Source organism: Mustelus asterias, unplaced genomic scaffold, assembly GCF_964213995.1.
Source record: "Mustelus asterias unplaced genomic scaffold, sMusAst1.hap1.1 HAP1_SCAFFOLD_840, whole genome shotgun sequence".
Taxonomy (NCBI): Eukaryota; Metazoa; Chordata; class Chondrichthyes; order Carcharhiniformes; family Triakidae; genus Mustelus; species Mustelus asterias.
The window spans coordinates 120460-144173 of NW_027590786.1; the positions used below are offsets into that span (position 1 = coordinate 120460).

Here is a 23714-nt window from a genome sequence, read left to right on the forward strand (position 1 = left end):
TGCAGAGATGCTTTAGTGTGATTTGGACAGACTGAGTGTGTGGGCATCAGCATTGCAGTTGTAGTATAGTGATGATAAATGTGAGTTTATTCACTTTGGTAGCAATAATAGGAAGACAGATTATTACTTGAATAGGTGTAAATTGAGGGAGGTGTATACTCAACAAGATGTTGGATTCCTCGTGCATCACTCACTGAAAGTAAGTGCACAGGTACAGCAGGCAGTAAAGAAGGCAAATGGTATGTTGGCCTTCATAGCAAGAGGATTTGAGTATAGGGATAGGGATGTTTTGCTGCAGTTGTATAGGGTGTTGGTGAGGCCACACCTGGAGTATTGTATACAGTTTTGGTGTCCTTATCTAAGGAAGGATGTCCTTGCGAGAGAAGGGATACAGCAAAGGTTTACCAGGCTGATTCCTGGGATGGCAAGTCTACCAAATGAGGAGAAACGAAATTGGTTAAGATTATATTCACTGGAGTTTAGAAGAGTGGGGTCTCATAGAAACTTAAAAATTCTAACAGGGTTAGATCGGGTAGCTACAGAAAGAATGTTCCCAATGGTGGGGGGAGTCCAGAACTCGGGGTCATAGTTTGAGGATAAGGGGTAAACCTTTTAGAACTGAGGTGAGGAGAAATTTCTTCACCCAGAGGGTGATGAATGTGTGGAATTCACTGCCACAGAATATGGATCAAGGGATATGGGGGCACAGGAGGGGGTGGGGGTGGGGGGGGATTAGGATATTGAATTTGATGATCAACCATGACTATAATGAATGGCGGAGCAAGCTCGAAGGGCTGAATGACCTACTCCCACTTCTAGATTCTATGTTTCAGTGAGAGAAGTTGCCTGAAGCGGTGGCAAAATATTTGGTTACACTTCAGCCCCAGGCTCCTCATGTTTACATAGAAACATACGAGAAAGTAGAAGTGGGGAGGAGGCCACTCGGCCCTTCGAGCCTGCTCCGCCGTTCATTCTGGTCACGGCTGATCATCAAATTCAATATTGTAATCCCGCCTCCCCCCCATCCCCCGTATCCCTTGATCCCCAAGAAATGTATCTAATTCCTTATTGAAATCAGACTCTACTTCTACTTTTGAGGAAGGGACTTCCAAAGATTCAAGACTCTCTGAGTGAAAAAAATCTTCTCATCTCTGTCTTCAATGGGCAGCACTGTTTGTTAAACAGTGACCCCCAGATTCTCCCATAAGAGCAAACATCCTCTCCACATCCAAGACCTTTCAGAATCTTGAAGGTTTAAATTAAGTTGCCTCTTACTCTTTTAAAGTCGAGCAGAAGCTAAACTTGAGCAGAGACAGTCTCTGGTGTTGTTGTATGGGACAGATTTACTTCTGGTCCTGTAATAAATGCATTTATTATTTCCAGTCTTGTAATATAGTCCTGTAGCTACGTTATATATTTCCAGTCATAGAGTCATTCCAGCACAGAAGGAGTCCATTGGATAACTCGAGTCCATACCGACTCTCACAGTAACTTCATAGTTTTTCATGATTTTCACAGTGACTTCATTGCAGTGTTAATGTCAGCATCCTTGTGACACTAATTAATAAATTATCAAAAATAAACTATAAACTGTCTGTCGAGCAATTCTGTCCGTCTGGAGTGGGTCCCATTCTGTAACCCTGCAGCACCCATCCAATCTCATTTAGAAATTATTGATCATCTCTGCTTGACTACCCCCACAGGCAACAAGTTCAAGATCATCATCAATCGCAACCCCCTGTAACTTCACCAACTGGAGCCATCCGATCCATTAAATATATTTTTAGTTCAATCATAGCTGAGGTATTTGTATCATCGATAGTCACAGGTGAGGTGCCTGAAGACTGGAGGGTGGCAAATGTTGTGCCTTTGTTTAAAAAGGGCTGCAGGGAAAAGCCTGGGAACTACAGGCCAGTGAGCCTCACAGCTGTGGTGGGCAAGTTGTTGGAAGGTATTTTGAGAGACAGGATCTACAGGCATTTAGAGACGCAAGTACTGATTAGGGACAGTCAGCATGGTTTTGTGAGTGGAAAATCATGTCTCACAAATTTGATTGAGTTTTTTGAAGGGCTAACCAAGAAGGTAGATGAGGGCAGTGCAGTCGATGTTGTCTACATGGACTTTAGCAAGGCCTTTGACAAGGTACTGCCTGGTAGGTTGTTGCATAAGGTTAATTCTTACGGGACCCAGGGTGAGGTAGCTAAATGGATACAAAATTGGCTTCTTGACAGAAGCCAGAGGGTGGTTGTAGAGGGTTGACCAGCGGTGTGCCTCAGGAATCCGTGCTGGGTCCACTGTTATTTGTCATTTATATTAATGATTTGGATGAGAATATAGGAGGCATGGTTAGTAAGTTTGCAGATGACTCAAAGATTGGTGGCATAGTGGACAGTGAAGAAGGTTATCTCAGATTGCAATGGGATCTTGATTTATTGGGCCAGTGGGCTGACGAATGGCAGATGGAGTTTAATATAGATAAAGGCAAGGTGATGCATTTTGGTAGATTGAACCAGGGCAGGACTTACTCAGTTAATGGTAGGGCGTTAGGGAGAGTTACAGAACAAAGAGATCTCGGGGTACAGGTTCATAGCTCCTTGAAAGTGGAGTCACAGGTGGACAGAGTGGTGAAGAAGGCATTCGGCATGCTTGGTTTCATTGGTCAGGACAATGAATACGGGAGTTGGGATGTCTTGTTGAAGTTGCACAAGATATTGGTAAAGCCACACTTGGAATACTGTGTACAGTTCTGGTCACCCTATTATAGAAAGGATATTATTAAACTTGAAAGAGTGTAGAAAATACTTACTAGGATGCTACCCAGACTTGGTGGTTTGAATTATAAGGAGAGGCTGGATAGACTGAAACTTTTTTCTCTGGAGCGTAGGAGGCTGACGGGTGATCTTATAAAGGTCTATAAAACAATGAGGGACATAGATCAGCTAGCTTGTAAATATCTTTTCCCAAAGGTAGGGGAGTCTAAAACTAGAGGGCATAGGTTTAAGGGGAGGAAGGAGAGATACAAAAGGGTCCAGAGGGGCAACTTTTTCACACAGGATGGTGAGTGTCTGGAACAAGCTGCCAGAGGTAGTAGTAGAGGCGGGTACAATTTTGTCTTTTAAAAAGCATTTCGACAGTGACATGGGTAAGATGGGTACAGAGGGATATGGGCCAAATGCGGGCAATTGGGATTAGCTTAGGGGTTTAAAAAAAAAGGTGGCATGGACAAGTTCGGCCAAAGAGCCTGTTTCCTCTATGACTCTACAAAGACATATATCTGTCTGGCCGCCTGCATGGAGATTTTCAGCTCTCTGTGTCCAGGACAGGAAGCAGTGAGCATGGATCTGTCAATCAGCCTCAATCAGCCCCTTCAGGAGAATTGGGAGGGTGAATATTAGATACAGCAGAGTGAGAATGGAGGGAGAGTGTGTGGGATGGAGAGTCACAGCTTTTGGGGAATGAGAGAGGAAAGAATGTTCCATAGAAACTAGATTTGTCTGTTCTGAATTTCTATCCTGTATTGACTGTGATGACTTTTGTAAACTCCTTTTACAGGATATCTAGAAGGTGAGGATTTACAGACAAAAATCTCAGACCAAATGTCACATCAACATCTGACAGAGTCACTCAATTCATCGGGACCTGAATATCATCCGCCTTTGAATCTCGAAGGAGAGATGTTTCTCTGTTCTGTCTGCTTCATATTTTAAACATCAGTGTGACTGGAAAGCACCGAATCTCACACACACCAGAGTGAGAGTGTTCCAGTGCATTGCATGTGGAAAACGCTTCAGTTGCACAGCCTAAAAGAAATCGCAGCATTCACAGCGGGGAGAGACTGTACCCGTGTTCTGTGTGTGGATGAGGTTTCAACTATTTGTCCGACCTGGAGAGTCACAAGGACACCTGCACCATGGAGAAACGATGGAAATGTGGGGACTGTGGGAAGGGATTTAGATACCCTTCTCACCTGGAAACTCATCGACGCAGCCACACTGGGGAGAGACCGTTCACCTGTTCTCAGTGTGGGAATGGATTCAGTCGATTATCCACCCTGCAGACACACCAGAGAGTTCACAATGAGGAAAGGCCATTCATCTGCTTTCATGTGGGAAGAGATTCACTCAGTCATGCAGCCTGCAGACACACCAGCGAGTTCACAATGAGGAGAGACCATTCATCTGCTCTCAGTGTGGGAAGGGATTCAGTCAGTCATCCAGCCTGCGGACACACCAGCGAGTTCACACTAGGGAGAGGCCGTTTACCTGCTCTCTGTGTGGGAATGGGTTCACTCAGTTATCCCATCTGAAGACACACCAACGGTTTCACACTGGGGAGAGGCCGTTCACCTGCCCTCAGTGCGAGAAGGGATTTGCTCAGTTATCCACTCTTCAGACACACCAGCGAGTTCACACCAAGGAGAGACCGTTCACCTGCTCTCAGTGTGGGAAAGGATTCACTCAGTTATCCAATCTGCGGAGACACCAGCGAGTTCACATGTGATTCCAGGGGTTGGATTCTGCTGTTATTGTTTCTGCTCTCAGTTACATCCAGGACTGCATTTTGTTCATTCTCACAGTTGGTCAATGGGGAGGGTCGGAGGGTTTCTTTCTGCTGGACTGGCCGGTCTCACCACTTTGCCTCCAGTGGGCTGATAATCTTTTAACCTTGTTTCGAATATCTGGCTTTGCATTTCTCAAGGATCACAGAGTGAAAGGGTGTTTGGAAGTTTAAAGATATTTTGTTCGCAATTATGTTTGGAAGGCTCGCAAAGCACGCAGAGGGAGTAGTGAGCATGAGGAACTGAAAGAGATTAGTATTCGTGAAAAAGTAGCACTGGAGAAATTAATGGGGTTGGAAGTGAATAAATCCCCAAAAAGCTGCTGATCTACATCCCAGAGTGTTGGAAGAGGTGGCTGTGGAGATAGTGGATACATTGGTGGTCATCTTTCCAAATTCTATAGATTGTGGAATTTTTGCTGCAGTTTGGAAGGTGGTAAATGAAACCCCACTGTTTAAGGAGGGAGAGAGAAAACGGGGAACCACAGACCCATCAGCCTGACATCAGCCGGAGGGAAAATGCTCCAATCTATTGTACAGGATGTGATAACAGATGAATGTGCATATTCAGAACAGGGGTACGTCCCTCGAGCCTACTTCACCATTCAATATGTGCACAGCTGATCTGATTGTAACCTCAACTTCACATTCCCGCCGACCCCCCGATAACCTTTCAGCCCCTTGCTTATTAAGAATCTGTCCAGCTCTGCCTTCAAAAGATTCAGAGACTCTGCGTCCACTGCCCTTTGAGGAAGAGAGTTCCAGATATTCAGACCCTCTGAGAGGAAGAAGTTCTCCTGTTATTTGTTTTAATCGAGCCGCCTCTTACTCTTCTAAACTCCAGTGGATACAAGCCCAGCCTGTCCAATCAATCCTCATTAGACAAACCAGCCATTTCAGGTATTAGTCCAGTAAACCTTCTCTGAGCTGTTTCCAATGTGTTTACATCTTTCCTAAATGAGAGCCATATTGTACACAGTACTCCAGATGGTTTCACCAATATCCTGTATAATCTCCCTACTTTTTTATTCAATTCCCTTCGCAATAAACAACAACATTCTATTAGCTTTCCCAATTCCCTGCTGTACCTGTATACCGGCCTTTTGTGATTCAAGCACTGGGACACCCAGATCCCTCTGTAATCTCAGCTCTGCAATCTCACACCATTTAAATGATAAGCTTCTCTTTTATTCTTCCTGCCAAAATGGATGATTTGACTTTTTGCCACATTATATTACATTTGGCGGATCTTTGCCCCTGTTTTAACCGATCTATATATTTTTGTAACCAAAAACAGAAGATGCTGGAAAATCTCAGCAGGTCTGGCAGCATCTGTAAGGAGAGAAAAGAGCTGATGTTTCGAGTCCAGATGACCCTTTGTCAAAGCTAAAAGGCAGAGAAAGTGGGAGATATTTATACTGCCGGGTGAGGGAATTAAAGATGAGTCATAGCCACAGAAACCAGGGGAAAAGACTGCTCATAGCTGTCCACAGAGAGAATAAAGGGTGTGAATGGCCAAAAGAGAGAGGGAGGGGCGGGGGAGGGGAGAGAGTAATGAATGGGACGAGGTAAGATTTAGCAAAGGGGGAGAAAAGGTCAGAGAAGGGGAATAAAGAAGGGGGAAAGAGTGGGAGGGAGGAAGAAAAATGAAGAAACAATAAAGAAATTAAAGGAATAAAAATATATATTTTTGTCGTCTCCTTATGTCATCTTCACAACTTTCCTACCTATCTTTATGCCATTAGCAAATTTAGCAACCATCCCCTCAGTCCTTTCACCCAAGTCTGAGGGCGAAAAGGGGTCACGAGAAAGCATTGGGCAGCAGGATTAAGGAAAATCCCAAGGCTTTTTATACATATATAAAGAGCAACAGGGAGAGGGTTGGTCCACTCAAGGACAGGGGAGGGAATCTATGTCTGGAGCCAGAGGAAATGGCGATGTATTAAATGAGTACTTTGCATCCGTATTCATCAAAGAGAAGGACTTGGTGGATGATGAGTCTGGGAAAGGATGTGTGGATAGTTTGAGTCATGTTGAGATCAAAAAGGAGGAGGTATTGGGATTCTTGAGAAACATTAAAGTAGACAAGTCCCCAAGGCCTAAAGGGATATACCTCAGAATACCCGCATTGAGAGCACATGAATGTCATCTCCCCAGAATGAACTCGCTGGTGTATCTGCAGGCTGGATGCCTGAATGAATCCCTTCCCACACTGAGAGCAGGTGAACGGCCTCTCCCCAATGTGAACTCGCTGGTGTGTCTGCAGGTCAGATGACCGAGTGAATCTCTTCCCACACTGAGAGCAGGCGAATGGCCTCTCTCCAGTGTGAGTTCGCTGGTGTCTCTGCAAGGTGGATGACACAGTGAATCCCTTCCCACACTGAGAGCAGGTGAACGGTCTCTCCCCAGTGTGAACTCGCTGGTGTGACTGCAGGTGGGAAAAACAAATGAATCCCTCCCCACACTGAGAGCAGATGAATGGCCTCTCCCCAGTGTGGCTGCTTCGATGAGCATCCAGCAGAGATGGGGCACTGTATCTCTTTCCACAGTCTACACATTTCCATGGTTTCTCCATGGTGCAGGTGTCCTTGCCTCTCTCTTGGGTGGCCAATCAATTGAAGCCTCGTCCACACACACAACACGAGTGCAGTCTCTCCCCGCTGTGAATGATGTGATATTTATTCAGGCTGTGTAATTGGTTAAAGCTCTTTAGCCAGTGCACTGGAACACTCTTACTCAAGTGTGGCAGTGTGTTGATGCTTTTCCAGTTACACTGATGTTTGAAATGTTTTCAAATCAACAGACTGGACAACAATTTCTCCTTCTCGATTCAATGGCCGATGATATTCAGCTCCCAAGGAATATGACTCTGTCACGTCTCGACGTGACGTTTGAGATTTCAGCCTGTGATTTCTCTTTCAATATCCTGTAAAACAAGTTGACACAAGTCATCAGTGTCAGTACAGGATAGAAATTCAGAACAGACAATTCTAGTTTCTATGGAACATTCTTTCCTCTCTCATTCCCCAAAAGCTGTGAATCTCCATCCCACACACTCTCCCTCCATTCTCACTCTGCTGTATCTAATATTCACCCTCCCAATTCTCCTGAAGGTGCTGATTGAGGCTGATTGACAGATCCATGCTCACTGCTTCCTGTCCTGGCCACAGCTGAAAATCTCCAAGCAGGCTGCCAGACAGATATATGCCCATATGTCTGCACCCTGGGCCCGGCACTGCGCATGTCCAATGGAGAGGGGAAGATGCGCATGTGCGGGGGGAGCCAACCTGTTGACCTGCTGCTTGAGGTGTTGGCCAATGGAAAGCTGGAGGACCGGACGTTCTCTGGTCCTCAAGCCAATCAGAGCTCCCCCATTGTCTGAATGCGGAAGTTGGACAATGAGCTTGTTCAGCTGCTCATTCCTGCCCAGCAAAGCTGCTGCTGCTCTGTCTCTGAATGAAGATTGAGTACAGACAGACTCAAACGTCTTCTGTCTCCAACATCTGTGAGTAAAATACTTTCTTTTTTCCCCCTTTCCATTTCTTTTCTCATTCTGGGGGAAACTGGGGACTTGCAGCAACTGAAAGGAAAGGAAGTGAATCCAGGGAGGCTGCAGACTCTGGAAAGGTTGGCCCGGGTCTCTTTCTCTGAAAGACATTGACATCCTTTGCTCCCTCAGCTTGACACATTGATTTGTCTGGCTCAAAGGTCCCTTTCCTAATGTTCACAATTAAAGGGCTGGTTTCCCTCGGAGATGGCTGACATTTAAAAGAACAACAAATTAATATAGGGCAGAGATATGCCTCGTGTTGTTATATTATAGATTTGGTATATTATTTATGGTTCTGTAACAAAGTACATTTATTATTATTTCTTGTCTTGTAATGTAGCAATGAAGCTATGTTATATATTTCCACTCATTGAGTCATTACAGCGCAGAAGGAGTCCATTCAATAACTCGATTCCCTGCCGACTCTCTGTCGAACAATCCAATCAGTCCCATTCCCTTTCTATATTCCCTTTCCCCTGCAACTTTATTTCCTTCGTGTGCCCATCTAATTTCTGAAATATATTAAAGGGGACAGTAAACTAATATAGGACAGAGATGTGTCTGATGTTTTTTTTATTCATCCTTGGGATATGGGTGTTGCTGGGCCAGCATTTATTGCCCATCCCTAACTGCCCTTGAACTGAGTGGCTCGCTGGGCCATTTCAGAAGCTGTTTGAGAGTCAACCACATTGCTGTGGCTCTGGAGTCACATGTAGGCCAGACTGGGTAAGGACAGCAGATTTCCTTCCCTAAAGCACATTAATGAACCAGATGGGTTTTTCTGGTCAATCGACAATGGTTTCATGGTCATCAGTAGATTCTTAATTCCAGATTTTGTTTTTAAATTCAAATTCCACCATCTGCCGTGGCAGGATTCGAACCTGGGTCCCCAGAGCATTAGCTAAGTTTCTGGATTAATAGTCTAGTGATAATACCACGAGGTTATCAGCTCCCCTGTTGTTATATGGTACAGATTCGATATATTATTTATAGCTCTGTAATAAAATACACTTATTATATCTGGCTGTGTAATTTTGGACTGCAGCTATATTATATATTTCCAACAATCTCTTCCCTCAGAGAATTGTTAGTATCTAGATTTCTCTTCCATAGGGACCAGTGGAGGGATTGAATATATTCAAGGATGAGTTAGACAGTTTTTGAATGACAAGGGAGTCAATAATTATTGGGAACAGGCTGCAAAATGGAGAGAAAGCTCAGATGAGGAAGGATTTCTTCACTCAAGGACGTGGTGATGTTTTGGATTCTCTACCCCAGAAGACTACAGAGCCTCAGTCATCAAGAATTTTCAAGAGAGGGATAGATAGGTTTCTAGATATTGAAGATATCGATGGATATGGGGGATAGTGTGGGGAAAATAATGCAGAGGTAGATCAACCAATAATCTCAATGAATGGTTGAGCAGACTCGATGGGCCGAATGCTGACTGCAGCTCCTATTTGTTATGATTTCTGTGCTGGACAGGAAGCAGTGAGCATGGATCTGTCAATCAGCCTCAATCAGCACCTTCAGGAGAATTGGGAGGGTGAATATTAGATACAGCAGAGTGAGAATGGAGGGGGAGTGTGTGAGATGGAGATTCGCAGCTTTTGCGGAATGAGAGAGGAAAGAACGTTCATTAGAATCATAGAATTGCTGCATCTTATCAACCGTCCCTGAGCTTTCACAATGAATCCCACTTCTGAGGACGCCCTGATCTCTGACTTGTCCGTACTGCTGGCAGTCTCACAAAGCAGCTGCCTGTGTGCTGATACGGGAGGCCCTGCTCGGCAAGTTTAATGCTCCATGACTGTGTCTTTAATGAACGCTCCATTAACTAGAAATGTAGATTTGAATTTCGATCATATTCTGAATTGCGATGTTTTTTTCTAAATTGACTTACAGGATATTAGACAAGGAGAAATCAGACAGAAATCTCCAACATCACATCGAGATCTGACAGAGTGACTCAATTTCTTGGGACCTGAATATCATTGGCCTTTGAACCTAGCAGGAGAAATGTTTGTTTGGCCTCTTGGCTTCAAAAGATTGTAAACATCGCTGTGACTAGAAATGCACTGAGATACACACACCCGAGTGAGAGTGTTCCAGTGCACTGAGTGTGGAAAGAGCTTTAACCAGTTACACAGCCTGAAAATACATCGCAGCATTCACAGGGGAGAGACTGTACCTGTGTTCTGTGTCAGATTTAACTGATTGTTTAACCTGGAGAGTCACAAGGACACTCGCACCATGGAGAAAGCGTGGAAATGTGGGGACTGTGGGAAGAGATTCATATCCTCATCTCGGCTGGAAATTCATCAACGCAGTCACACTGGGGAGAGGCCGTTCACCTGCTCTGTGTGTGGGAAGGGACTCAGTCAGTTATCCAGCCTGCAGACACACAATCTCACACACACCAATGAGAGACCATTTACATGCTCTGACTGTGGGAGTGGTTTTAAAAGCTCTGGAGATCTGATGTCCCACCAGCGCATTCACACCGAGGACAGACCATTCAGCTGCTCTCACTGCTCAAAGAGATTTAGAACTTTAGCCATCCTGCAGATACACCAGCGAGTTTACACTGGGGAGAGACCGTTCACCTGCTCTGTGTGTGGGAAGGGGTTCATTCATTCATCCCACCTGCTGAGACACCGAGTCACTCACACCAATGAGAGACCGTTTAAATGCTCTGACTGTGGGAGTGGATTCAAAAGCTCTCAGGTACTGATGATCCACCAGCGCATTCACACTGAGGAGAGACCGTTCAGCTGCTCTCGCTGCTCAAAGAGGTTTAGAACATCATACAACCTGCGGAAACACCAGCGAGTTCACACCGGGGAGAGACCATTCACCTGCTCTATGTGTGGGAAGGGATTCACTCATTCATCGAACCTGCGCAGGCACAATCTCACTCACACCAAAGAGAGACCGTTTTAAATGTTCTAACTGTGGGAGTGGATTCAAAAGCTCTGGAGAACTGGTGTCCCACCAGCGAGTTCACACTGGGGAGAGACCGTTCACCTGCTCTGTGTGTGGGAAAGGATTCACTCAGTCATCCAGCCTGCAGAAACACAAAACCACTCACTCCAAGGAGAGACCCTTTAAATGCTCTGCCTGAGAGGCCGGCTTCAGAAGCTCTCAGGAACTGACGATCCCCGAGCACATTCACACCGGGGAGAGGCCGTTCAGCTGCTCTCACTGTTCAAGGAGGTTTAGAATATCATCAACACTGCTGAAACACCAGTGAGTTCACACCGGGGAGAAACAATTCACCTGCTTAGTGTGTGCGAAAGGATTTACTCGGTTATCCAGCCTGCCCAGACACAACATCATCACACCCAGGAGAGACCCTTTAAATGTGGGCGTGGCTTCAAAAGCTCTCGGGAACTAATGTCCCACCAGTGAGTTCACACCAGGCAGAGGCTGGTCACCTGCTCTGACTGGGAAGGGATTCACTCAGTCAGCAAACTTGGTGAAACACCAGTGAGTTCACAAGTGATGACAGTTCTGGGATTATTCTTGTGAATCTTTCTTGCCCCTTCTCCAGTGCCTCTGTTTCCTTTTTCTAAATGGAGATCACAAATAGAACGTAGAACAGTACAGCACAGGAACAGACCCTTCAGCCCACCATGTTGTGTCGAACATGATGCCAAATTAAACTATTCCTTTCTGCCTGCCCTTGGTCCATATTCCTCTATTCCTTGCATATTCATGTGCTTATTTAAAACCCCCTTAAACGCCCCTATCGTATCTGCCTCCAGCACCATCCCTGGCAGCGTGTTCCAGACACCTACCACTCTCGCTGTAAAAACACTTACCTCTCACATCTCCTTTGAACTTTCCCCGTCTCACCTTAAGTGCATGCTCCCTGGTATTAGACATATCGACTCTGGGGGAAAAGATTCCATGTCTCTTATTTTATAGACTGCTATCAGGTCTCCCCTCACCCTCCGCCGCTATCGAGAAAACAACCCTCGTTTGTCAGTCGCTCACACCCTCCAATCCAGGCAGCATCCTGGGAAACCTCTTCTGCACCCTCATCAAAGCCTCTGCATCCTTTCTGTAATGTGGCGACCAGAATTGAACGCAATATTCTAAGTGCGGCCCAAACAAACTTTTAGAAAGCTGCAACATGGCACGCTGACTCTTGTACTCAATAAAGGCAAGCATGCCATATGCCTTTACCGACTAAACATTTGTGTGGCTAATTTCAGGAAGCTATGGACTTGAACCACAAGATCCCTCTGTACATTAACTGTCTACTTATCCTTAATATTTGATCTTCCAAAGTGCAGCACCTCTCACTTGTCTGGATTAAAATCCATCTGCCATTTCTCCGCTCATATCTGCAGCTGATCTACATCCCACTGTAACCTTTCACAACCTTCTACATTATCTACAACTCCATCTAGTTTTGTGACATCTGCCAGCTTACTAACCCACCCATCCACGTTTTCATCCAAGTCATTTATATATGTCACAAATAGCGCAGGTCCCAGTACGGATCCCTGCAGAACACCACTAGTCATGGACTTCCAGCCAGAAAAACACCCTCACCACTACTCTCTGACTTCTATGGGCAAGTCAATTCTGAATCCAAGCGGCCAAGTCACCGTGAATCCCATGCATCTTAATCTTCTGGATGAGCCGACCATGAGGGACCTTGTCGAAAGCCTTACTAAAATCCATGTTCACAACATCCACTGCTCTACCTTCATCGATCACCTTCGTCACCTCCTCGATAAAATCAATCCAGTCAGTAAGATGTTGATGGTGCTCCCACTGCAGTCCTGTGATGAAAATATAGACTGGTTGGTGAAATGTAGATAACAGGTAGAATTGATATCGAATGAGGACTTTATACTTTAGAATTGAATACAGGGCTCATTGTTACTAACGGGGAAAGAAGGGTTAAAACCCTGACCCAGAACCCTTTTCACACACACGTGGACATCTCTGAATCTGACACACACCAAATGGAACGTTACACAAGGGGCTGGAATTCACTGGAATTTCTCAACAACCTTTCAATAGAAATGTCCTGGTACCGACTGTGACAAAGGACACAACAGACAGCAAGAACCAGGAGAAACCTTTAACACAGAGAATGTTAATAACCTTGTTCAGGACACCGGTGCCAGGAACAGGAGGATCCCAGGAAAAACGGACCGTTTAATTTCTGTCTGTTTCACAATTCTAAATGACTGATTCTTTAACATAGGAATGTTTAAAAACAGCATTGTGATATTCCAAGGTCAACTGTGTCTGGGAAAGGGGCACACTGATGTGTTTTTATTTTAAACAGGAGGATCCATTGAAAAGCAGCTCTGGATGATACGAGCACCTCCTGACCTACTTTCAATTCATTTCAAATCACCCATCACTTTCCGTGGAATATTCTTTATTCTTTCCTGGGATGTGGACACTGCTGGCAAAGCCCCAGCACACGTTGCTCAGCTCCTAATTGCCCCTGAATGGAGTGACTTGCTCGGCCATTTCAGAGGGACAGTTAAGATTCACCCACATCGCTGTGTGGGTCTGGATTCACATGTAGGCCAGACCGGGTAAGGATGGCAGATTTCCTTCCCTAATAGGGAGCATTAATAGGGTGAACCGGACAGGTTTTTACAACAATCGATGATAGTTTCATGGTCACCGTTACTGAGACTAACTTTATATAATTCCAGATTGATTCACTGAATTCAAATCCCACCAGCTGCCTGTCCCCGGATCCTTTGCTGGGTTTCTGCATTACTCGGCCAATGACACTCCCACTGTGAACCAGCTGTGGGAGCGGGAGCTGTGAACCAGCTGTGGGAGTGGGAGCTGTGAATCAGCTGTGGGAGGGGAGCTGTGAACCAGCTGTGGGAGTAGAAGCCTCGAGGATCATGAGGGACCAGGGCTGTTTCTCATGTTTAAATCCCTCAGCAAGAAGGCAGTGAAGCTCAGGCTTGGACTGAGGAGTTCCACAGTTTTGAGGCCCTGAAGGAAAGTTGGAGGGTTGTTCAGTCAAAAGTTAATGAAAAGACCCCCATGAAATCTTGGAAAATAGCTGGAATACTGAGGAGAATTAAAGTGAATTCTGGGGAGCTTTGATGTACCTTCCATATGTTCACAGGAACAGAACTGAATGAACCTTCAAGATATCGTTTAGAAGGGAAATCTTGGGGGTAGAAGTTAAAAAGTAGAACTGAGTTTATAATGTAAGTCTTTCTAAACTACAGTGTTCTGTTTGTCGTATTGGTTTTTAATTTTCTTTTGTTTTTCATATCCAATAAAGTTTGTTTTTGTTTACATGCATAGAATTTTGTGGCGTAATTCTTTGTTACTCACTGGGTTCAAATTTCTCTGTCAACAGTCCCAACCAGGATCATAACAATACGCAATAACAATAATTCAAAACAAATCAAAGATCAAACAATCAAATGTCCCTTATTTTGTGTGGCTTAACCAGCTCTGCCTTCAGACCCTTTATTTAGACCATTTAGAAAGATGCGGATTAATCCGGGATAGTCAGCACGGATTTGTGAAGGGCAAGTCGTGCCTCACACATTTGATAGAATTTTTTGAGGAGGTAACTAAGTGTGTTGATGAAGGTCGAGCAGTTGATGTCATATACATGGATTTTAGTAAGGCGTTTGATAAGATCCCCCACAGTCGGCTTATGATGAAAGTGAGGAGGTGTGAGAAAGAGGGAAAGTTGGCCGATTGGATAGGTAACTGGCTGTCTAATCGAAGACAGAGGGTGGTGGTGGATGGAAAATTTTCGGATTGGAGGCAGGTTGCTAGCGGAGTGCCACAGGGATCAGTGCTTGGTCCTCTGCTCTTTGTGATTTTTATTCATGACTTAGAGGAGGAGGCTGAAGGGTGGATCAGTAAATTTGCTGATGACACCAAGATTGGTGGAGTAGTGGATGAGGTGGAGGGCTGTTGTCGGCTGCAAAGAGACATAGATAGGATGCAAAGCTGGGCTGAAAAATGGCAAATGGAGTTTAACCCTGATAAATGTGAGGTGATTCATTTTGGTAGGACTAATTTAAATGTGGATTACAGGGTCAAAGGTAGGGTTCTGAAGACTGTGGAGGAACAGAGAGATCTTGGGGTCCATATCCACAGATCTCTAAAGGTTGCCACTCAAGTGGATAGAGCTGTGAAGAAGGCCTATAGTGTGTTAGCTTTTATTAACAGGGGGTTGGAGTTTAAGAGCCGTGGGGTTATGCTGCAACTGTACAGGACCTTGGTGAGACCACATTTGGAATATTGTGTGCAGTTCTGGTCACCTCACTATAAGAAGAATGTGGAAGCGCTGGAAAGAGTGCAGAGGAGATTTACCAGGATGCTGCCTGGTTTGGAGGGTAGGTCTTATGAGGAAAGGTTGAGGGAGCTCGGGCTGTTCTCTCTGGAGCGGAGGAGGCTGAGGGGAGACTTAATAGAGGTTTATAAAATGATGAAGGGGATAGATGGAGTGAATGTTCAAAGACTATTTCCTCGGGTGAATGGAGCTATTACAAGGGGGCATAACTATAGGGTTCGAGGTGGGAGATATAGGAAGGATATCAGAGGTAGGTTCTTTATGCAGAGAGTGGTTGGGGTGTGGAATGGACTGCCTGCAGTGATAGTGGAGTCAGACACTTTAGGAACATTTAAGCGATTATTGGATAGGCACATGGAGCACACCAGGATGATAGGGAGTGGGATAGCTTGATCTTGGTTTCAGATAAAGCTCGGCACAACATCGTGGGCCGAAGGGCCTGTTCTGTGCTGTACTGTTCTATGTTCTATGCTGAATATTCTGTTTTGTGGAACGATACATCACAGATGGAAACCATTTGGCACATCCTGCCCAGTTGGGCTGTCTTTAAGATCTGAATAATTAATCCCACAGCCCTGCTGGCAGAGTGAGAACAATATCTATATACTGCAGCAACGCAGGAGGTGAATGGAAAATGTTTTCCAGTTGCATACCTCTGAGACACTCACCCCTTGAAAGATAAATTGGCTTTATGTCACACTATCAGTAACCCCCACAGCTTGCCTCCTGGACTTGCAGAATCTCACTGGTTGTCCTGTCTGGAGATAATACACATCTCTTTAACCTGTGCTTAATGCTCCCTCCACTCACATTGTCTGTATCTTTAAGACCTGGTTGGCTGTAGAGATTCACATTCTAATCAGTATTCTGTAAATTGATTTTGTGTCTCTGTGCCCTGTTTGGGAGCAGATTTCCACTCCAACTGATGAAGGAGCAGCGCTCTGAAAGCTAATGGCATTTGCTACCAAATAAACCTGTTGGACTTTAACCTGGTGTTGTTAAAACTCTCACTGTCCTTCAATTATAACAGAATATGTGGCTGTATGCAGCTGCCTCGGCCATGGTCAACCCCAACACTGCCTTCTTAAACTGCTACAATGCCTGAGGTGTAAGGAAGCCCACAGGGAGGGATTTCCAGCTACACATTCCAGATTTTCACTCACTGTAGGTGGATACAAGATTGATATATTCCATTCAACCACACACCCCCCAAGGTGAGTTATTCCAATTCCTTTATTGTCCAGGACAATATATTCATAATATCTTTAAAACAGAAATTAAACATTCTCATTTGATTTCAGGTATTAACACATTCTGTTAGTTTGTTCTTTATTGTCAATGTCAGACTGGGGTTGTTCCCCTTGGAGCAAAGGAGGTTGAGGGAAGATTTGATAGAGGTGGACAAGATTCTGACAGGTTTAGATAAGGTGGACAAAGAAAAGCTGTTCCCATTCGCTGGTGGGACAAGGACGAGGGGGACACAGATTTATGGTTTTGGGTCAGAGATGCAAGGCGGGGGAGATGTGAGGAAGAAAATTTTGATGCAGCAAATGGTAATGACCTGGAACTCGCTGCCTACGAGGGTGGAGGAAGTGGAGACAATGAACAATTACAAAGGAAATTGGATAGGCATTTGAGGGGGTTTCAAACAGAAATAGTGACTCTTAACTTCCTAACACCCTGTCACTCTGTGATCCGTGTGAAATTTGAAACCAGGTATTCGCAACAAGACTCAAAGAGCATCAGCCCACTGGAGGCAAAGGCGTGAGACCGGCCAGTCCAGCTGAAAGAAACCCTCCGAGTCTCCCCATTGACCAACTGTGAGAATGAACAAAATGCAGTCCTGGGTGTAATTGAGAGCAGAAACAATAACAGCAGAATCCAACCCCTCGAATCACTTGTGAACTCGCTGGTGTCTCCGCAGGTGGGATGAAAGACTGAATCTCTTCTCACACACAGAGCAGGTGAACGGCCTCTCCCCAGTGTGAACTCGCTGGTGTATCCGCAGACTGGATGAATCACAGAATCCCTTCCCACACTGAGGGCAGGTGAACGGCCTCTCCCCAGTGTGAACACGATGGTGTTTGTGCAGGTGGGATGACTGAGTGAATCCCTTCCCACACTGAGAGCAGGTGAATGGCCTCTCCCCAGTGTGAACTCGCTGGTGTTTCTGCAGGTCATGTGACCGAGTGAACCCCTTCCCACACTGAGAGCAGGTGAATGGCCTCTCCCCAGAATGAATGTGCTCATGTGTCCGCAGGTCGGAAAGCCGAGTGAATCCCTTCCCACACTGAGAGCAGGTGAACGGCCTCTCCCCAGTGTGAACCCACTTGTGTGCCCGCAGGTTGGATGAACAAGCGAATCCCTTCCCACACTGAGGGCAGGTGAATGGTCTCTCCCCAGTGTGAACTCGCTGATGTGTGCGCAGGCTGGATAAATAACTGAATCCCTCCCCACACTGAGAACACGTGAACGGTCTCTCCCCAGTGTGGCTGCGCCGATGAGCTTCCAGCTCTGATGGGGCTCTGGATCTCTTCCCACAGTCCCCACATTTCCATGGTTTCTCCATGGTGCAGGTGTCCTTGCCTCTCTCTTGGGTGGACAATCAGTTGAAGCCTCGTCCACACACAGAACACGGGTACAGTCTCTCCCTGCTGTGAATGGTGTGATATTTATTCAGGCTGTGTAACTGGTTAAAGCTCTTTAGTCAGTGCATTGGAACACTCTCACTCGACTGTGGCAGTGTGTTGGTGCTTTTCCAGTCACACTGACATTTGAAATCTTTTCAAATCAACAGACCGGACAATCATTTCTCGTTCCAGATTCAAAGGCCAATGATATTCAGCTCCCAAGGAATATGACTCTGTCAGATCTAGACGCGACGTTTGAGATTTCGGTCTGCGATTCCTCTTTCAATATCCTGTAAAACAAGTTTATAAAAGTCATCAGTGTCAGTACAGGATAGAAATTCAGAACAGACAATTCTAGTTTCTATGGAACATTCTTTCCTATTTCAGTCCCAAAAAGCTGTGAATCTCCATCCCACACACTCTCCCTCCATTCTCTCTCTGCTGTATCTAATATTCACCCTCCCAATTCTCCTGAAGGTGCTGATTGAGGCTGATTGACAGATCCATGCTCACTGCTTCCTGTCCTGGACACAGAGACCATAACAAATAGGAGCTGCAGTCGGCCATTTGGCCCATCGAGCCTTTTAAATTATTCAATGAGATAATTCGTTTATCTACCTCAGCATCATTCTCCCCACACTAAACCCATATCCCTTGATATCCTCAATATCTGGAAACCAATCAATCTCTCTCTTGAAAATAGTTGACTGAGGCTTCACTGTCCTCAGGGGTTGAGATTCCAAAGCTTTACGACATCCTTGAGTGAAGAAATCCCCCCACATCTTAGCTTTTGCTCCATCTTCTTGTCTGTTCCCCATAACCCTCAACACCCTTGTCAGTCAAAAATCTGTCTAACTGGAATATATTCAATGATCCTCAGCCTCCACTGGTCCCTCTGGAAGAGAAATCCAAAAGACTCACAACCCTCTGAGGGAAGAGATGTCTGGAAATATATAACGTAGCTACAGTTCCATATTACAAGATATTCAGATCCCAAGGAATATGACTCTGTCCAGACGTGACGATTGAGATTTTTGCCTGTGATTCCTCCTTCAAAATCCGATGAAATGAGTTTGTAAAAGTCATCACAGTCAGTATAGGATAGAAATTCAGAGCAGACAATTCCAGTTTATATGGAACATTCTTTCCTATTTCATTCCCAAAAAGTTGTAACTCTCCATCCATATCTATGGATTCTATTTAAAAATGAAAGTGGATGGGCACTTGAAGGAAATAAACTTTCAAGAGAATGGGATATAGAGTGAGAATGGGACTGGAATGTTATACAGAGAGTCAGACTGGACTCGAGTTACCAAATGGATTCCTTCTGTGCTGTAATGACTTTATGACTGGAAATGTATAACATCGCTGCAGCCTTATATTACAATGCAAGAAATAATAATAAATGTATTTTATTACAGCAACATAAATATCTAATCTGGGTACCATATACACTAGACATATAGAAACATAGAAAAACTACAGCACAAACAGGCCCTTCGGCCCACAAGTTGTGCCGAACACATTCCTACCTTCTAGACCGACCAACAACCCTCCATCCTATTAGGACCCATGTACTCATCCAGGAGTCTCTTAAAAGACCCGATTGAGTTCGCCTCCACAACCACTGACGGCAGCCGATTTCACTCGCCCACCACCCTCTGTGTGAAAAACCTACCCCTAACATCTCCCCTGTACCTACCCCCCAGACCCTAAACCTGTGTCCTCTCGTAGCAGACATTTCCACCCTGGGAAAAAGCCTCTGAGAGTCCACCCGATCTATGCCTCTCAACATCTTATACACCTCTATTAGGTCTCCTCTCATCCTTCGTCTCTCCAAGGAGAAAAGACCGAGCTCCCTCAGCCTATCCTCATAAGGCATGCCACTCAATCCAGGCAACATCCTTGTAAATCTCCTCTGCACCCTTTCAATCTTTTCCACATCCTTCCTATAGTGAGGCAACCAGAACTGAGCACAGTACTCCAAGTGGGGTCTGACGAGGGTCTTATATAGCTGCATCATTATCCCCAGACTCCTAAACTCAAACCCTTGATTGATAAATGCCAGCACACCATATGCCTTCTTAACCACCTCCTCCACCTGCGGGGCCGATTTTAGAGTCCTATGGACCCGGACCCCAAGGTCCTTCTGATCCTCTACAGTACTAAGAGTCTTTCCCTTTATATTGTACTCCTTCATCCCATTTGACCTACCAAAATGGACCACGACGCATTTATCTGGGTTGAAGTCCATCTGCCACTTGTCCGCCCAGTCTTGCATCCTATCAATGTCCCTCTGTAACTTCTGACATCCCTCCAGACTATCCACAACCCCACCAACCTTCGTGTCATCGGCAAACTTACCAACCCATCCCTCTGCTTCCTCATCCACGTCATTTATGAAAATGACAAACAGCAAGAATCCCAGAACAGCTCCCTGGGACACACCACTGGTGACCGACCTCCTTTGAGAAAAATACCCATCTATACCCACTCTCTGCCTCCTTTGGGCAAGCCAGTTCTGGATCCACCGGGCAGAAGCCCCTTGGATCCCATGCCCTCTTACTTTTTCTGGAAGCCTTGCATAGGGGACCTTATCGAACGCCTTGCTAAAATACATATAAACCACATCTACCGCCTTCCCTTCGTCAATGTGTTTAGTCACATTTTCGAAGAACTCCACCAGGCTCATAAGGCACGACCTGCCCTTGACAAAGCCATGCTGAGTACTCTTGAGCATACTAAACCTCTCTAAATGCTCATATATCCTGTCCCTCAGGATCTTCTCCATCAGTTTACCAACGACTGAGGTTAGACTCACCGGTCGGTAATTACCTGGGCTATCCCTATTCCCCTTCTTGAAAATAGGAACCACATCTGCAATCCTCCGGCACCTCTCCCGTCTCCATCGACGACGCAAAGATCATCGCCAGAGGCTCTGCAATCTCTTCGCTCGCCTCCCACAGTAACCTGGGGTACATCCCATCCGGACCCGGCGACTTATCTATCTTGATGCCATTCAAAGATTCCAGCACAACCTCTTTCTTAAAGTCCACATACTCAATCCTTTCAGTCCACCGCACGCCCGCAGTGTCCTACATCTGTCCTATATTAATTTACTGTCCCCTTAAATGTCATGATGTGGAGATACTGCGTTGGACTGGTGTAAAAACAGTAAGAAGTCTCACAACACCAGGTTAAGGTCGAACAGGTTTATTTGGTAGCAAACACCACTAGCTTTCGGAGCGCTGCCCCTTCGTCAGGTGAGTGGGAGTTCTGATTACAAACAGGGCATAAAAAGACACAAACTCAATTTACAGAATAATGATTGGAATGCGAGTCTTTACAGGTAATCAAGTCTTGAAGGTACAGACAATGCGAGTGGAGGGAGCGTTAAGCACAGGTTAGAGATGTGTATTGTCTCCAGACAGGACAGTTTGTGAGATTTTGCAAGTCCAGGCAAGTCGTGGGGGTTACAGATAATGTGACATGAACCCAAGATCCCGGTTGAGGCCGTCCTCATGTGTGCGAAACTTGGCTATCAGTTTCTGCTCAGCAACTCTGGGTCTTGCCAGAACTGAGGTCAGGCTGTGTGAGGCTGGCGTCTCCCAGAATTGTGGGAACATACAAACAGTGAGGGATGGGGTTGTGGTCGGTGCAGGCTCACTGGGCCGAATGGCCTCCTTCTGCACTGTCGGGATTGTATAACTTATTGTCCCCCTCCCCCATCCCCTGATGTGAACCATCCTCCAGTGGCTGAGCCAGGATGGGGCCGTTAACCTGGGCCTGTTCCCGGGAGGGAGGGAGAAGCCCCGCAGCTGCAAACCAGGGAGCTGACAATGATTCTGAAGGGTTTGTTCCAGCTCACAATGTGGAGATGCCGGCGTTGGACTGGGGTAAACACAGTAAGAAGTTTAACAACACCAGGTTAAAGTCCAACAGGTTTATTTGGTAGCAAAAGCCACACAAGCTTTCGAGGCTCTGAGCCCCTTCTTCAGGTGAAGAAGGGGCTCAGAGCCTCGAAAGCTTGTGTGGCTTTTGCTACCAGCTCACAATGCCAGGGGGCTGATTGACGGCGGCTCCGGACCAATAGGAAGAGGGGCCGGGCTGGAGGACCGAGCGGCAGTGGCTGGTCCTCCGACCAATCAGACTGAATAAGGGGCGGGGCTGGGCCTGGAGCTCCCTCTGTCTGCGCGTGCGCTCGGCTACACACTGTGAAGATGGCGGTCGTTCACCCGGGCCTGAATCGGGGAAAAAGCCCGAGCAGCTGTCAACGGTTCAAATATCGAATCCGAGCTTCCTATTGGGAACTTGCGGCCTACACGGGATTTTTATGAAGCCTCCAAGCCCGCCCACCCACCGGCTCCATCACTCATTCCTGATTTACCCGTTTTATCGCGCGGACTGAATATTTCCACAACCGTCTCAATCCTCAGTGATCGGCACTGCGCATGCTCCAGATCACCACAGTGCAACCCACCCTCAGCCCCGCCCCCTCATTCACTCCGATTGGTTGGAGGACTCGCTGCTCTCGCTCGGTCCTCCAGCCCCGCCCCTCATTTACTCCGATTGGTTGGAGGACTCGCTGCTCGCGCTCGGTCCTCCAGCCCCGCCCCCTCATTCACTCCTATTGGTTGGAGGACCCGCCGCTCTCATTGGTGTTCCAGCCCCGCCCCCTCATTCACACTGAATGTTTTGTCATGTCCCAAAACCCAAGGCCATCTTTCCCAGAACTCCATATTTGAATTCTTCAATCAGGTTTCTGCCTTGCCACATTACTGAAACAGCTCTTATCAAAGTCCGCACTGACATCCTATGTGACTGCGACAAAGATAAACTCTCCCTTCTCATCCTCGACCTATTTGCAGCCTTTGACAAGGTCGCCCACATCATCCTGCTCCATCCCTCTCCACTGTTGTGCAGCTGGGTGGGGCTGCTCTCTCCTGGATCTATATGGGTGGTATGGTGGCTAGCACTGCTGCCACAAGCACCAGAGACCCGGGTATGATTCTCGGCTTGGGTCACTGTCTGTGCAGAGTCTGCACATTCTCCCCTTGTCTGCGTGAGTTTCCTCCGGATGTTCTGGTTGCCTCCCACAGTCCAAAAGATGTGCTGGTTAGGGTGCATTGACCATGTTAAATTCTCCTCAGTGTACCTGAACAGGTGCAGGAATGTGGCGACCAGGGGATTTTCATAGTAACTTCATTGCAGTGTTAATGTACGTCTACTTGTGACACTAATAAATAAGTAAACTTTAAAACTATTCTCTCTTCAATCAGAGTCAGAGAATCACTGATAATATCTTCACTTCCCATTCCCACACTTACCTCTGGTGTCTCCAGAGGCTTGGCCTCTTATTTCTCATGAACATATTCCCATCAATTACATCATCTGAAAACAGTGTCAGTTCTCACATTTACTCTGTTAAAGAGACAATAAAAATGTAGAGTGCTGTTATTGTCTGATCAAGAATATCACACAAACATTTTAAATGTTCATTCCACATTTCTATTTATTTTCAGAGTCTCAGTCTGGAACAGATCCCAATTTAACACCAATCTCTGACTTGACATCACATTTCCAATATTCACCGTTGTTCTTCCTGACTCTAAACCCAGTTGTAAAGGAGTTTCTGTTCTGCCTCCAGGACCACTGAATC

At 46.0% G+C, this 23714-nt stretch overlaps 1 protein-coding gene across 1 annotated transcript in view; it reads right to left on the bottom strand.

The window, feature by feature from the left end:
• The window catches only part of LOC144487515 (uncharacterized), a 29417-nt gene extending 5991 nt beyond the window's left edge, over positions 1-23426 (bottom strand). The window contains 3 exon segments of the mRNA XM_078205600.1: positions 6711-7040; positions 17399-17956; positions 23383-23426. Coding sequence (XP_078061726.1) covers positions 6711-7040; positions 17399-17956; positions 23383-23426 — 932 coding nt within the window.
• Between the last annotated feature and the right edge of the window lie 288 nt (positions 23427-23714).